The sequence below is a fragment of the Neofelis nebulosa genome, chromosome 14 (genome assembly GCF_028018385.1).
Source record: "Neofelis nebulosa isolate mNeoNeb1 chromosome 14, mNeoNeb1.pri, whole genome shotgun sequence".
Taxonomy (NCBI): domain Eukaryota; kingdom Metazoa; phylum Chordata; class Mammalia; order Carnivora; family Felidae; genus Neofelis; species Neofelis nebulosa.
This window is the reverse complement of record NC_080795.1, coordinates 72,247,918-72,264,704: the sequence shown is the minus strand read 5'-3', so window position 1 is coordinate 72,264,704 and position 16,787 is coordinate 72,247,918. Positions and strand designations below refer to the sequence as shown.

General features: G+C 45.2%; 1 protein-coding gene across 5 annotated transcripts in view; it reads left to right on the top strand.

The window, feature by feature from the left end:
* ASAP1 (ArfGAP with SH3 domain, ankyrin repeat and PH domain 1) overlaps window positions 1–16,787 on the top strand; it is a 352,683-nt gene that overhangs the window by 244,250 nt on the left and 91,646 nt on the right. For all 5 annotated transcript variants that reach the window (XM_058699088.1, XM_058699087.1, XM_058699086.1 and 2 more), the window contains 4 exons: window positions 7,669–7,743; window positions 8,214–8,263; window positions 13,641–13,770; window positions 15,017–15,102. In XM_058699088.1, coding sequence (XP_058555071.1) covers window positions 7,669–7,743; window positions 8,214–8,263; window positions 13,641–13,770; window positions 15,017–15,102 — 341 coding nt within the window. The remainder of the gene's footprint in view (window positions 1–7,668; window positions 7,744–8,213; window positions 8,264–13,640; window positions 13,771–15,016; window positions 15,103–16,787) is intronic.

The following is a 16,787-nucleotide window of genomic DNA, read 5'->3' as shown; positions in this document are numbered from 1 at the left end:
CTGTCCCTGGAAGGTATATTAGAGACCTTGTAGACCTCGTTTTATCAGTGGCAGAAATGAGAAGCGACCGGCCTGTACCCACACAGCCAGGTGGAAGCAGGTTCAGGTCTAGAACACTCTTCTTCTCCAGTTGTCAAAGCCAGGCAGCTGCTGGATGGAAGGTACCTTTGGTCCTTCACCCCCAACCACATAGTGGGAGCAGTTCTCATCTCCCGTTCCTCTCCTAAATCCGCCGTCACCTCCCCGACTTCTAATCTGGAAGTGCAGAGTGCTCCGGGAAGACCAAAACTCGTTCACATTCTATAATACTTCTGAGTCTCAGAATAACTTTTCTGGTGTGGAGAGGAATTCATTTGTTCAGCCATTTACTCAGTCAACACGCGTTTTATTTAAGGAATCTACACTCTGTTAGGGGTTGGATGTAACACAGTGGTGGGTGAAACAGCCATAGCTCCTGCCTTCAAGAAGCTTTGCTCTAGACACTAAAGAAACTGTCAAATGCTTGTCAAATGCATTGTTCTCTGAAAGTGAGCCTATTCTGCCTAGTTAAGACTCAGGGGAGATCAGAGAGGAGAGACCTATGTAGAAATGTGCTCAACACCTCACTGAGGAGGAGGCATGGAGCCTAGACTAGGAGGCTCTTTGCCAGGAGCCAACGGAAGACTGTTCCAGACTGATGGTAAAGCATGTATATGCTTGAGAGCTTGATGAATCAAGAACCAGAAGAGGGGCCAGCATGGTTGATGGGCGGGGGAAAGGGTAGAGGGGCTTCAGACAGGTTGCCAGGGCCAGACTTAAATTGTGAGGTTGGATTTGAATCCAGTCCATGGGAAGCCATTGATGGGTTTCACGCAGGAGAGTAATATGATCTGATAATCGTTTTAAAAGATCACTGGAACAGCAGGACTCAGGAAATGAGGATGGCCTTTGGAGTCAGTAAAAACCTTAATTAAGACTCTGACCATCCGCTCAGTCACTGTTTGACCTTAGGCAAGTTACTTGACCTCTCTGAGCCTGTTTCCTCAATTGGGTGAGGCTAAGATACATCTTACTGAGTTGTTGTGAGCAATAACTTCAGGTAACATACGTTAAACACAGTATCATCTGTCATTTTAATAACTCCAATTCAGGCTGATTTGCCTGGATTAGAGCATGGTGTATAATGGGATGCATTACCTTACAGTTTGTAGAGACTCCCTTGCGGGATGAGGCAGGGAAACAAAAGCATTGGAGGGAATGTGGTGCAACATGAAGGACATTCGGGAGTCCTGCCAACCTCCGTCCCAGCCTCAAAAGACCCAGTCCAGTATCCAAAATGCCATCATTGTATTTTTTCCACCACTGCGGCTGAGCTGTTCAAGTGTGAGACAGTAAACCTAGTTACGTTTTATTAAGAGTCTGTGTTGTGCAGCGTTTTGCACGCGTAGCACCCGGCATCTACACGGCAACACCCTCAGCACCGTATGGAGGCAGCCTTATCATTGCCACTATAAGGAAGGAGACTGAATCTCTAAGAGGTTGAATGACTAAATCTCTAAATCTCTGAAAGGTTGAATGACTTGTCCAGGCACACGCTTGGCTAAGTCTGTGCCGCCTGTTGATCGTGTGAGTGCTGGGCACTCCAGCAGCTGTGAAGTGTAAGCTGTTACAAATGCCTGAGCAGTGGGTGAGGTGGGAACGTTAAGTCTCATCTGCGTGGGAATTGTAAGTGCCCTCAAAGCAGTATTCTTTGTTTCCCCTTGAAGCATACGCAACCGAATACAATAAAGCTTAGTTTAGTAGGTCGGTAATGGCTAATAATAGTCTGTATGTGTATGCAGTATATTATCATCTTTGAAACATTCTAATAATTGGGGGCACCTGGGTGGCTCAGTCGGTTGGGTGTCTGACTCTTGATTTCGGTTCAGGTCATGATCTCATGGCCCTGGGATCTGTCTCTCTCTCTCTCTCTCTCTCTCTCTCTCTCTTTCCCCCTCCTCTCCCTCCCAGTCTCTCTCTCTCTCTCTCTCAAGAAATAACTTTTTTAAAAAGCACATTATGATAACCTACAAGAAGATAATGCTGTAATAGTTCACTGACTTGGGAGTTAGCCCTGGCTTGTGGTTTGGCCCGTCCACTTGGCTGAGTGTGTTTGAACACGTTAATACCACCTTGAGGGTTCTCGGGAGCAGCCAGCGGAGCAGCCGGATAAAGCAGGCAGCCCTGTGGCCTGCTACCCAGTGGGAGCTCCGCTGGCATCCGTTCTCCCTGATCCTGTCGCACCAGCCTTGGCTAGTGGAGGAAGGTGCCAGGACACCCATTTTAAAATCAGAAAACCGAGTCGGTCAGGTTAACGGTTTGCCCAAAGTCCCCAGGCCAATAGTAATGAGTGGCCACATTCTGGCCTTCTCAGCTCCTGCTGAGAACTCTTTCCAGTGTATTTTAACACCCTGGAAACTGCCTGACCACAACCGGGCACCGCCATGAAGGTGCATAAGTATGCCATGAAGGAGTTAACACACTAGACAGAATATCTAATTTATCCCAGGGAATCGAAGACTTAACTGCTGGGAACTGGCTCATTATTTTAATTGGATCTTCCAATGTGTTGAGCAAGTCAGCAGATTTGCATTAGCCTTACTTTCTGTCTGTAGAGGGGAAGGAGAGAGAACCGGTGGGCAGTAAGGTAGGAACGTCAGGATTAACGCAGGATGACAAAGCAAGCAAATTATGACCCCGTTCATTGATACGGTGCTGTGTGCATGTGGGGGCTGTGGGGGCAGGGCACCACGTGTAGAGCCATGCTGCGCTCCCACTGCAACGCTGCTGAGTCACTGTCCCCCACGCCTGTGCTCCCGCAGGGTGGCACAGTCCCCCGGGTCGCAGGCCCCCAGGCGAGCCAGAAACCACAGTGCAGCATGACCACCGGCAGCTGCCTGCTGACTCCAGCTTTGGGACCTGGTCGGTTAGTGGACAAAACAGATGAGATGCTTCCCCCTTAATTAAGAGGCATACCTTCTAGAGAAGAAAGACAGGTGATGAATCATAAAGAATGAGATCATGTCGTTTTGTGGTAAAACTCTAAAGGGGTTTAGAGAAAAATCAGAGCGGATACAAAGAGGAAAGCCGTCCCGAAGTCCTCTCTAACGGGAGCTGTTTGTCTCATGTCTGGTAGCGTCTGAGCAAGTTGTAAGGAATGGGGGTTATTGTGATCAAAACCAGTATTAATTACAGTCTGCTTAAACAAATCACTTTTGCATAATGAAAGGACACACGTCAGCCTCCTCCTGTCTTTATTCCAGGTTTCTCGTTGGGCTTGATATACGTATATACTCGCAGAGGAAATTTCCACTTGGTGAGGAAGCAGTTTGTTTGGAAAGCAGACACATTTACCGCACCCAAACACCACTCCTGAAATGCTTTCTAGTGTGTTTGCTTAATAAAATGGAAAAAGAGGTGCTCTTAAAAACATATCCTTCATCGTCCTGTTATCTTGGCTTGTGTAAAGAACATACATTAATTCAACTTTATCATTAAAGGAAAGGAAATAGGTTGGAAGTTGAGTAAATGGAAATGCAATCAATAGAATTTTAGTAAAATTAATGGGAAATAGTAGATTTGAAAGGCTTTCAGAAAATCCACTGAGGATAATGAAGGTGATACAGGAAGTCTTTCTACTCGTTTTTTTTACGTTGGCCTCCTCCTGGTTGCCCTGGAGGTGCTTTTGTATTCGTTTGCAAGCTTTGCTTAGGCTGTGAGAAGGATTCCTGAAAGAACTGGAAAATAAAAAAGCAGGAAAGTCACAGAACCCTACAACCGTGAGGTCATGTAATCCATCACTGTCGCAGTACCTTCCAGTGTCGGAGAAAATAGGCCTTCTCTTCATTGAGATCTGCAGCAAAGGAAATTTTGGCCTCTTGATAAATATTTCTCAAAAGTTTCCTTCTCTCGAGAGTAGTCTGTTTTCTCTTTGACATCTCTCTGCATCTTCATAATGACAGAGAGTTGCTATTCGCTCTTTCCTTACAACCATTGCCTTTGCCGGTTTTTGCAAATTAACCGACTTTTTCCTGGGAAGTAAGGTGGGGAAAGATTTTTTTCCTGGGGCCTTTTGCTAGGCTCATCCTGGGAAGATTCTGAATTCATAAATACACAATGTTTGGCCTTCTCGGTTTCTTATCAGCCCCCAAGAGTATGTGTGTGGATAACCACAAAGAAATTCTTAATTCTTGGGGTTTTCCATCAGTGCCACTGCAGCCCCCCTCCCACCCCCCCCAACCCCAACGACGGCACTGAAAGGTTACAGTGTGTGTCTGTTGTGTGGTCAGTACATGGCTTTTGAGGGACTTTTCCTTCCGCGCAACCCCCACATTCAGTATTAACCACAGTTTCATAATTTTTTCATTCTTATTTTGTAATGTAGCCCTCAGACCAAAATGGCATAACAATTTTTTTTTCCTGCTTCATTTCACAAAGGATTTGAGGCGTTGGTGAAAAGCCTGATTCTAGGACGAAGTTAAAAATGGTTTATAATCACTGTCATTTCATTGTTTGTTTTAGAATATTTTAAAGTTTTATGTATTTAAGCAATCTCTACATCCCATCTGGGGCTAGAACTTACAACCCCAGGTCCAGAGTTGTGTGCTCCCCAACCAAGCCAGCCAGGCGCCCCTGTTCTTTTCATACAGAACTTTGTATGCTGTGAATGCTGTTTTATACTTTGCTTTTGTCATGTAACAATTTATCTTGGAGCCGTTTCCAAAGTTACACATAAAGAACTTTCTCAGTTTTATGGCTACGGTTTAGAACTTCCGTAGTTTATTTAACTCGTCCCTTATTGACAAGTCCTAAGCTTCCCATCAGAATAAATCCTGTAGAGAGGAACCTTGTGCTCACATGATTCTCTATTTCCTGTATTCTACAAATATTTATTGAGCACCTATTCTGTGCCAGGTGGTGTTCTAAATTCTGGAAATAGGGCAGTGAACATACAGACCCTACCCTTAGGGAGTTTGCATTCAAACTGAGGGTACAGCAAACAAATGAGGAAACAGATACGTGCATGGTGAGGGATGGTGAATGTTTTGAAGAAGATTAAGGATTTCTACGAATCGAGGAGAGGTAGGCACTGGCCTGGCGAGTGGAGGGCTGGTTGGCCCCTGCCTCGCTTACCACCATCCACACAAACCTCCAAGGCCCGCAGGAGAGCAGGATGCAGGAGGCTTATGTTTCAGGAAGGAGCTTCATCTGTGGCTGAGAGTGAGTCCTGTTCATCTTTATTTTCCCCATCTCATACCCACAGCTGGTGTTTTTCAACGTTATTATTACCTGAAAACTGCACCACCCCATCCCAAGGAGTCTTTTTAAAGATATTTGGGGGGGTGGGCACCTGGGTGGCTCACGATTTTGGCTCAGGTCATGATCTCACAGTTTGTGGGTTCGAGCCCTGCATTGGGCTCTGCATTGACAGTGCAGAGCCTGCTTGGGACTCTCTCTCCCTCTCTCTCTGTCCCTCCCCTACAAGTAGATAAATAAACATTTAGAAAGAAAGAGAGAAAGAGAAAGCAAGGAAGGGCGGGAGGGAGGAAGTTAGAAAGTTTAAACTAAACTTTGAAGTTTTAATGCCACAGATATACTCTATATCAAGTTTATATACTCTGGCCCTTTGGAAAGCCACAGCCATTGTAATAGCTAAGATGTTTTTCACCCCACTCCCCAGGAACCAATGCCCTTGACCTTACAGAACACAGACTCCGAATCTGTGGCTCTCTCACTGTTGGCACCTGCCAGCCAGGCTATCTCTCTGTGGGTGGGGGAGCAGGGGGTAGCGAGATTGCACAGATAGAATCGTCTCGGTATTCAGAATCTCTTTGTCTTTGAAAGAAGAGAGAGTTGGTTGTTTTTGATCCAAGCCCTCTGGTGATGTGCCCTGGACAACTTCTCTTGCGTGGAAACTGGAAGCCGGGAGGCAGAGGTGGAATGGTGAGCAACAGGGAGCCCAGGATGAGAGCAGTAGGCAGGAGTTGGGAGAAGGTGTCTGTCTGTTCCGTGTGGCCTTATTATTTAAAAAAAAAAATTTTTTTTAATGTTTATTCATTTTTTTTTTATTATTTTTTTAACACTTATTTATTTTTGAGACAGAGAGAGATAGAGCATGAATGGGGGAGGGGCAGAGAGAGAGGGAGACACAGAATCGAAAGCAGGCTCCAGGCTCTGAGCCGTCTGCCCAGAGCCTGACGCGGGGCTCGAACTCATGGACCGCGAGATCGTGACCTGAGCTGAAGTCGAACGCTCAACCGACTGAGCCACCCAGGCGCCCCTTAATGTTTATTCATTTTTGAGAGAGAGACAGAGCGTGAGCGTCAGAGGGGCAGAGAGAGAGGGAGACACAGAATGTGAAGCAGGCTCCAGGCTCTGAGCTGTCAGCACAGAGTACGACGCAGGGGCTGGAACTCACAAGCCGTGAGATCATGACCAGAGCTGAAGTCGGATGCTCAACAGACTGAGCCACCCAGGCGCCACACATTGCCTTACTCTTATTTCTTCTCTAATGTCCCTTTGGATTTTGAAAACAGATATGTATCCAGCACTTGCTGAGTGTGTGGGAGCAAGCTAGCACTGTGAGGTGTATTAACCCCTTCACTGCAGCTGTCTGCGGCAGGTTGTAGCATCCCCCGGTTATCTAGGGGGCGCCCAGGGTCCCGCACCAAGCCTGCAGGTGTCCACGTGGGTCCTTCTCGCTCCGCTCTCTCCCTCTGCCTCTCTATGGCACTTGTAATACCGCGATGTGGCAGAGTGGGTTTGCATACGGCGACCACCTCTGTCCCTGGGGTGTGAGCTCGCTCGAGGCAGGAACAGTGTTTTATTCACCTTCACCTGGCCAGCCGCTAGCGTGGTGGGTGTCACAGAACAAGGACGTGGTAAGTGATTGATGGAAGGGTGACTGGCTGGCTGCAGTGACAAATGAGAACACTCTTGCACAGGAGTAAAATTATTTCCTGAGTGAGGGAGCCCACCAACCTCGCCGGCTATGACCTGGTTCGGCAGGTCCCTGTAGTGTTGGTTCCACACGACTAGACCCGGTTTCCCCACAGTGCTACGGGTCCGTGTCATTCACTGTTCCCGGTCCTTGTTCGGCACACTCTTTCCCTGCTTGCCTGTCCCTCCCTTGGTTTCCCTGCCCCGCTGTCTCCAGCTGGGTGCCAGCTCCGTCTCTCTCTCCTCTGTAGACCCCTTTTTGTTCCAACTTAACATCAAGGAGACTCAGGCCACTGCCTCAGAACAGTGAGAAACCCGCACTTGTATCTTGTCTTTCTAATGGATCTGGGCACAGAGAGGACACAGTGAGTGGGACAGTCGTGGTCCCTGCCCTCACTGAGCTTACGTTCTGGTGGGGGACAGAGTGCACGTATAAACACACTGGGTCATTTCAGATAGTGACAGATGCCGAAGAAGCGTACGAAAAGGAGTAATAGAAGCCAGTTGTGTGGCTCCCACCTGCTGTGGGGGGTGGGGAGGGCTGGTCTTGCCACCTAACCTCGGGGCGGTGCGCAGGGTCAGCAAGATGGTGCGTGAAAGCCCTTACGCAGAGTCTGCTGTGTGCAAAGTGTCCAGTCCACAGTAGCTGATTTTGTTATTCTGCACGCACTTCCTTTTTTAACCGTCTTCCGTGTTTGCTTTACTTTCCAGCTCCAGGGTCTGAGCCACAATGTGATCTTCACCTTGGACTCCTTGTTGAAAGGAGACCTGAAGGGAGTCAAAGGAGTAAGTGTCCAGAAATTTGATTTTCACTTTAACTGGAAAGGATTGATTTTCCCCCCCTCTTTAAAGATCATAGCGTTACTTGCATTTGAAAGGCACTCTGAACATTTCTAGCATAAAAACTACTTGGAAAATGATCATTGGAAAAGATGTGCCGCTTCACACAGTGTTATTGACTGAGGAATAAGATGAGGCCCTTTCCGGATTATCGGTAAGAGCCCACGGGGCTGCGGGGAGTCTGTGCTGAGCCTTGGCCGCGCCACCAGCCACCCCGCAGGCATCGCAGTGAAGGCCGCCCTTCTTGCTCGCTCAGGCTCCTCGTCTACGACACACGCTGTGACTTGCGTGAGAGTGTGTCCGGTTTCACGCGTCCTTTAGAGGAAAGCATTTTCGCTGCCATGTTATTTCCGCACTGTTTGCTTGCCTTTGAGCAAAAGTGAATCCGGTCTCAAGTTCATTTTCTCTTTCCTAAGGATCTCAAGAAGCCGTTTGACAAAGCTTGGAAAGACTATGAGACAAAGTTGTAAGTCATTTTTTTTTGTTTGTTTTTTATAGTTGTTCATTTCTTAAGAAAAAGTTAACTAGAAGAAGGACAGAGCTCTTACCTGATCTCTTTTGGGCAAGAACTCGTTGAGTACCTCCTTGTAAAAGCTAAGAGCCCAGGTGTGCTGACCTGACCGGAGGTGTTTATGACTCCTCCTCGTCATAGAGGAGGGAGGTGCGCTGTTAACTCCCAAAAATTTGTGAGCCCGTGGTTGCTGACGCTGACTATCAAGTTGTCCATCTGATCGTTGCAACTTTTCTCTAATTACAGCTAGCATATAACTGTAGGCTGTTTACATTCCTGCATAGCAATTAGGAAACGATAAAAATTCATAGCTAGCGTTTGTGACCTCCTTCTGCCCGCCGGGGCCTGTGCGCCGTGTTCTACCTGCGTGACTGCCACACCGTGACTTCACCGTCTGGTTGTGGATTGGGGAACTGAAGCCTGGAGAGACTGAAGGGATTACAGGAGGTCATGGAGCTGGGCAGTGTCACGCTGCCTTCCCCAGGGTCTGTGTGGCCCCTGAGCCGGAGCAACGCGTCACGGGCATGGCGGGCCCGCCCGGCGGGTTGTTGCAGGGACTGTGGAAATAACGCACACGAAATGCATGGTGTGGGCCTGGCTCACCTTCCTGCCGTACGAGTCAGACCATCTTCCCTCATTGCTACTCGAAGACATTTGTATTACCAGGAGGTGTGGTGGGAGGAGAAGTATATTTAAAAGCACTTAATAAAAAAGGTTGGCTGTAAACTTGGATAGCTGTCACCATGAGAGAATAAAAGCATTTCTGGAGACAGCAGTAACAGCAGAATGAAAACACCAACAAAAGAAAAACAAATTCGGGGTTAAATTTGTTTTTTGCCAGACTACTTCTACGAATGCTTATGTAATAAACGCACTGTTGGAGACTTGCTGCCTTAGGAATACTTTTATGCATTGATGGTTATAAATGCAGCTGAGAACAGAAGGGCTCTTAAAATGGTCAGTGATGGAGTGAACAGTATAGGCCATCCTGTCTTTCTGTATTAAAAAAGATCATCAGTGCTCACTCTTGTGAGCTAAGTGCTGCCCTGCCCAGAGGCAACTTCACGCCCTGGGCTTGGAATAGAACTAAGTACACACAAAAGGGGCCCGAGTCCACAGAAGGGAGAAAAAAAACAAAACAAAACACCTTTGCTCTACACTTGTGGAATAGATCTCTTTTGTAGGACATGGAAATAAAACAAGGTACAGTATGTGCTTTGGCAGCTGAAATACTACCAGTGTTGGGTAGTGGAACTGTATTTTTGGTATTTTATAAAAATACAGTTGGCACAAGACCTGGTGGTCAGTATTATGAATGTCCTGGAACAGAAACCATTCCAGGACGATCTAGGTGCCCTTCATGGCGCTTTGCTCAACTGTATTCAGACTTGTCTGGTTGCTCACTAGTCTGTATTGTCCTCTGGCATCTGACCCCGGTGAGTGCAGTGACCATATCGTCCTCGCGTTTGGTGTTAATCTCCCAGTGCCTACCCCTAGCAGTACCTTGGGCACATAGCTTGTGCATAGGGAATAGTTGCTGCAGGAATGAAAGAATTATCCAGATCTGGAAATGTGTATCAGGATTCATCATTTAAGTGGGTCGTGATTTTAGGATTTCACCAAAAGGTTGTTGTTTTATTTTTCTTTTTTAATAAACCTCTGTCGGGGCACCTGGGTGGCTCAGTCGGTTGAGCGTCTGACTTCAGCTCAGGTCGTGATCTCGCAGTTTGCGAGTTCGAGCCCCGCATCGGGCTCTGTGCTTACAGCTCGGAGCCTGGAGCCTGCTTTGGATTCTGTGTCTCCCTCTCTCGCTGCCCCTCCCCTGACTCACACTCTGTCTCTCTCTCTCCCTCTCAAAAATAAATAAACATTAAGAAATAAATTAATAAAAATAAATAAATAAATAAATAAAATAAACCTCTATCAACAAATGATTTTCCTAAGATATGCTTCTTCCTCACCATGTATAATGGTATAAGAAGAAAAAAAAAACCCAAATGTTTGATTATTTGATGTGATAGGGCTCATTTGATTATGAATTACAGAAAACAAAACAACATACAAAAAAAAAAGAAGTTAATTTATTAGCTTTGATAACCAGGAGGCTGGGCTGTGGTCTTCCATTTAGAACCCGGGAGGCAGTGAGTCATAATAGTTTAGACCACACACTGGGGAGTCAGAGACCATGGGAGAATCTCAGTGGTGCCACTTCCTGGCTTTGTGACTTTGAGCCAAGATACTTAACTTTGATGATCCTCACCTGTAAAACCATAGAAGAGTTAACCACTTCTCAAGGCTTCTGTGAAGACAAGATAACATAATATGTTGAAGTAATTGCCTGTTGACAGACATACAGTTGGCCAGTCAGTTGTTTCTAGCAAGTTTCTTAAACCATCAAATAATACTTGGTCAAAATAACACCCATACATAAAAGAAAGCATTAAATAGTGCTTGCAACGGTTAAGACAGACTCTGCATAGAATAGAAACTCCAATAATAATGGCCTCGACAAGAGTCTATCCGAGTAGAGCGTCTAGGGCAGACCAGGCACCGTTCACAGCACTTCTGTGTCACAGCACTGTAAGAATGTCCGTGCTGCCTTCCCAAGTCTGTGCTGCACCTGATAATGAGGATTCTTTTCCTAACGAGGAACGGGAGGAGGGGATCTTATGTAGGCAATGGACGTGCTTTTCATGGAAAGACACGGTGGTCCTCAGCCCCACCCATCCTGTCCTTTGAGTCCCTCTCCTGTTCCCTGGCTGGTTTGTCTCTGTTCCTCTGTGTTCTCTTGCTGTTTCCTCCTGGTGCACCTGCTGTGCAGCCACAGCACATGAGGGCTCAGCTCCCTCGCACAACTACCCCCCCCCCGTGGCTTTCCCACCCCCATCCCTGTTCATCCAGTGTGGTTAATACCACAGTTTATGGATAAACCAGTTGTCAGTGTGAACAACTTCTGTGGCTGTAAATATTCAGTGCCCATCAAATGGTGTTATAATGGACTTTCCATTCTCATCGTACCATTTTCTGCTTTCCCTTAGTGAAACAATTGCCTCATTTCATTTGCCTCCTACTGCTGGAAACGTTTGTGATCTTTTGTTATCTGTTAGAACTGATGTCCAACACCTACGAATGTTTCTGTTTAAAACAAAATAATAGTGTTTCTGTTTAGAACATACACTATGTATGTCGTAACAACGATTATAGATCTGTTATCGTTAGGTTCTCTGGCAGTCCCGTCTGTTCTGTCCTGGAGATTCCCTCCAGAGCCCTTTTGCTCAGCAGCACAGCTGTCGTCCTGGGCTGCCCCTTCATGGTAGCTCTCCTCCTTCCTCCTTCCTGGCATGGGCCCATATTTGGCTGGCACACCACTTCCACTCGTTTCCAGGGAATGGCTCTCAAGGAGGGAAAATTTTCAGATTTTTCCATGTCCAGAAATATCTTCATTCTGCATCACACAGAATGAGAGTTTGGCTGAATATAAATCCTCTCATTTTATAATCATATTTGCTCCCATTTCTTTGTGTGGGGTTTGGGGAAGGGGTTCATTTATTTTCAGTTAGAAAATGTGAAAGTCTTTTTTTTTTTTTTTTTAATGTTCTACGAAGTTTCTTCATTGACCTTCTCTTTGCAGTTTTTAGCTCTGTAGTTCCCAAAATGTTTCTTATCATTCCTCCCATCTGGTTTCTTTTCTGTTTATTCTCCTAAAAGGCTTCGCCATATAATGTTGGATTCTCTAGGTTGTTCTTATAATTTTTCTCTTTTCTGTTCTATTTGCCTATGTTCTGTTTTAGATTATTTTCAACCTTTTATTCTCACTGTTTCAGTCGACTTTTTTAAACCTTTTTTTTCAAGCTTTTAAAGTTTTTAAAGAGCATGAGTGGGGAAGGGGCAGAGAGAGGGGGAGACACAGAGTCCGAAGCAGGCTCTGGGCTCTGAGCTGTCGGCACAGAGCCCGACGTGGGGCTTGAACTCATGGACCGTGAGATCATGACCTGAGCTGAAGTCGGATGCCACCCAGGCATCCCACGGTCATCTTTTTTTTTCTTAATGTTTTATTTATTTTTGAGAGAGAGAGAGAACAGGTGATGGGGCAGAAAGAGAGAGACAGAGGATCCAAAGCAGGCTCTGACCCAAAGTGGGCTCTGCACTGACCACAGATGTGGGACTCGAACTCACAAACTATGAGATCATAACCTGAGCCCAAGTCCGACACTTAGCCAGCTGAGCCATCCAGGCACCCCTCAGTTGACTTTCTTAATTTGGCTATCATATTTTAAATTTCCAAAGCCCTTTTTCTCAGTTCATTGGGAGTTTTTGGTGGCCTTTGTATAGTTTCTTCTTCTTGTTTCATAGATACACTATTTTACCTTTCTGAGGATTTGATTATATTTTATAAAGTAGTTTCTCTCTTACTGCCCCTGGTTCTCTCACCACCACCTACCCACTCCCTGACTTGTTATTTTGAACCCCTGCTTTCATTTTGGAGCCTTTCCTCAATTACCTTATCATCTTTCACCACCCATTCATATTTCAGAGTAAAGCACCCAAAAGTTGATAGAAGGCTCCTGTACATCAATAGGGCTTGTCAAGAACGCAGTGAGCTGCCTCCTTGGGTTTTAGGTGTTAGGATGTCAAGACAGCTTTTTTTTTTTCAGGAACATTCTAAATGTCAATATCCAGAACTGTGTCTTCTGGCACCATTCAGCTCCCTGGTCCCCGTGTCTAGTGATGTATATGATGGCAATCTGGAAGCAACAAAGGCCAGAGAGGGATTCCAAATTGTAGATTAGGATCTCTCCCATCCTTATTTTGTACAGGCCACTGCCAGATGATGGAATGATTAAAATGTGTTATGGGGATATGGGAATGGCCCAGGTTTAGAAGAATATCGGAAATTACCTTTGACTACTTTTTGTGCATGCCCACTATGCGCTTTGATTGTCCTGAAATAATTCTCAGACTCTTAATCTGTTGGCAATCAGGATACACCTAAGGTCTCCAACTTTCTGATACTTTTTCATCGATGAGTAACGTACTTTACCCAAGAAAAAAATCAACTGGCAGAATTTTTTCATGCAGACCAAAATGTGAGAGAATATATAAGAGTTCATCCATGTGTAAGATCAGACTTAAAAGGCAAGGTTTCCTAGGTGAAAATTTATACGATGTGTGTTCTCTTTGAATGTTACTTTCCATCAACGTTACCGACTTAAGAGTTCCTGCTGCTTAACCTTTAGTAAGAAACAATCAGTGACTCTTGTTAAAGGGAAGACAAAAAGGAAAGACAGGAATGTTTGTTTTTGTTTTTAAATGATGGCATCTTTAATTACAGTACAAAAATTGAGAAGGAGAAGAGAGAGCACGCAAAACAGCATGGAATGATCCGCACGGAGATCACGGGAGCCGAGATCGCAGAAGAAATGGAGAAGGAGAGACGCCTCTTCCAGCTCCAAATGTGCGAAGTAAGAACAGCTTTTGCAAGCATTTGCCTGGCGTTTGGTTAACTGTGATCTTTGCTGCTAGTCAGCAGTTTTTCTGCTTAACTGCAGGCTGTTTGGTTATTAGAGGAGGGGACCGTTTCTTAAGGGTTCTCATCTCCGTTTTTCTCCAAGCCTTTTGGGATCCGCCATTTCACTGTTGTCTCATATTTTGAGCCTTGGTCCTGTGGGGCTGTTTATGCCAAAACAGGATTCTTTGGTGAGAACTTTAATGTTGCTTGTGAGTGAGTGTGGAAAAAAACATCTGGTGAGGAGTAACACTGGTGAACATGAAGTCTTACTGATCCAGGTTAAGAGCATGTGTCTTTTTTAACCATGTGTCCAGTGGAATGAAAGCTGAAATAAAGTAGTCATGAAGAAAGTCTGAGTTCATGAAAGAAATGTAATGAAAGCATGTTCCCTTAAACTTTGAGCAGCGGTTCTCAAACTGGGTTCCCAGCGAGCGCTGGTCCTCCTTGACCTGGCGTCCTGCCATTCTGACGCTAACGTGTAACAGTTCCTTTATCAGTTTTCCAAAAATACTAAAACGAATAGAATTTTCTCAATTTTAAGTGTTTCTTTTTTTAAAAAAATACTTTTTTTCCTCCTCTTCAACCTTTTAGCTTCTTCTTGAACCTGTCTGCTCGTAAGCACTTCTTTATAATAAAACAAGTAAAAAAAAAAAAGCAAACAATATCAACAGAAAGTCTTGGATACTGGTAAAAATCAGAGCTAGTAGTGTTCATTAACTGCTTGATTAATAACAGGTTATTGTAACGTTAATTTTTCTTATTCTTTCATTCTTGAGTACCGGAAACTCTTCCTAAAAGTTTCAGTACCTCACCGCATATTCCATAAAGAGAGTGCAATGTTACTGATTTTCTGCCAAGAACGACCTGTCTTTCAGGTTTCGATCACGTGAACTCTTAAGTTTGAGATCCACTGCACCAGGGGGAAATAATCAAACATTCTAGAATGTTTTGCTGTGTTTGATTTCTGCTTGTAGAGTAAACTAATCTGGAGTGTTTGTAAACCATTAACACTCTAATCGTGTCGTTTGTACACTCGTGACTGTGCCTGATCGTCATTCCCCAAATGAAACTCCCCCTGTCTGAAGGCAGCCAAGGTTCAGTAGCTTGTCAGATTCACGATCGGTATTCTGCTCCCCAGACCCAGGACTGGGAAACCCTGTCTGTAACAGTCAACATACAATTCTGTTTTATTTCCACAGTATCTCATTAAAGTTAATGAAATCAAGACCAAAAAGGGTGTGGACCTGCTGCAGAATCTTATAAAGTATTACCACGCTCAGTGCAAGTAAGTGGAACACGGCGGTCGTGATTGTTAGCCCCAGGAAGGACCCCCTTTACTTCTTTGCCTTTCTTATGTTCCTTTCTTTCTGCTCTTCATTTGGTCGCTGTACGTACCCATATAACCTTCCACAGCCACATGGTAGGAACTCGTATGATCTTTCCATCTTCGTCGTTTTCTGTAAATCAGTAACTCCTATCAGTGCAACTGTTTGGTTACTCAAAAATGCTGTCTTACTTAACAAATCCTAACATTGGCCCTGCTCTGGCCACAGATCCATATATCCCTGTCACTGCAGAGGCCTTCTCGGTGACCCCCTCCCCCTCCTCCCGTACTTGGCATCTTACCTATTACTGGCTCATTTGTACCACATATACCTACTTGGATTTTTTTTTTCATCATCTGAATTAGACAAAATTAAATACCTTGGACATTAAGAATACTTTGCCTCTATGGGGCACCCAGGTGGCTCGGTCAGTTAAGCATCCAACTTCGGCCCAGGTCATGATCTCACGGTCCATGAGTTCGAGCCCTGCATCAGGCTCTGTGCTGACAGCTCAGAGCCTGGAGGCTGCTTCAGATTCTGTGTCTCCCTCTCTCTCTGCCCCTCCCCCACTGATGCGCGCATGCTCGCTCTCTCTCTCTCTCTCTCTCTCAAATATAAATAAACATTTTTTTAAAAAAGAATACTTAGCCTCCTTACTTGAATGCCTGTGTAATTAGAGGTATGCTTTGAGAACGATCCATTGTTCTATACCAGCACCATTTTTGTTTATGAACATTGCATTTTTATTCTCTTTGAGATTCTCTGGCATTTCATTTGCTTATTTACTTCTTGTTGACTTACTGGATTAGCTTTCACGGTTTTCTCATAGAGTTTTATGTGAAAACATGCCCATTTTTTAATTTTTTTTTAATATTTATTTATTCTTGCGAGAGAGGGAGACAGAGCATGAGCAGGGGAGGGGCAGAGAGAAAGGGAGACACAGAATCGGAAGCAGGCTCCAGGCTCCAAGATGTCAGCACAGAGCCTGATGCGGGGCTCGAACTCACAAACTGTGTGATTATGATTGGCACCGAAGTCAGACACTTAACCTACTGAGCCACCCAGGTGCCCCCCAATTTTTAATGTTCTAAGAACATCTTTGCATTCAACTGAGATGTGGGGAAGTCAGCGTTATTACTGTGGGACACACACAAGGCATGAGTCAGACAGAAAGATGAGTTCGGACCCTGGCTCCGCAGCCTGGTGACCATGTGATCTTCATCGGGTGCTTCTCTACACCTCAGTATCCTCATCTGTCAGGTGGGACTCAGGTTCGTAGATGTGAGAATTAAATGAGAATAGTGCATGTGGGGCGCCTAGCCTGGTGCCGGCCACAGTGTATGTGCTGACTACTCTCAGGAGCCCGAGGGCTCCTGAAACCATGTCTGTGTGCACATATTGTACAGAATTGTTTCTCTTCGGGAAAAATTTTAATGATCAAATAGTTATTTACATAAATTTCCCTTGCTAACTTTTTCCTGCCCTTCAAAGCAAACTCTACCTTGTATAATGAATGGGTTTCACGTATAAAAATAATCCATCGACGTGGAAACAATTTCATGTTTATAAGATAAAGTTTGCTTGTGGAAGCCTCACACAAAAGAACTGATCTAACCTTTGGCTTTACAGCTCAGTGGGGCACATA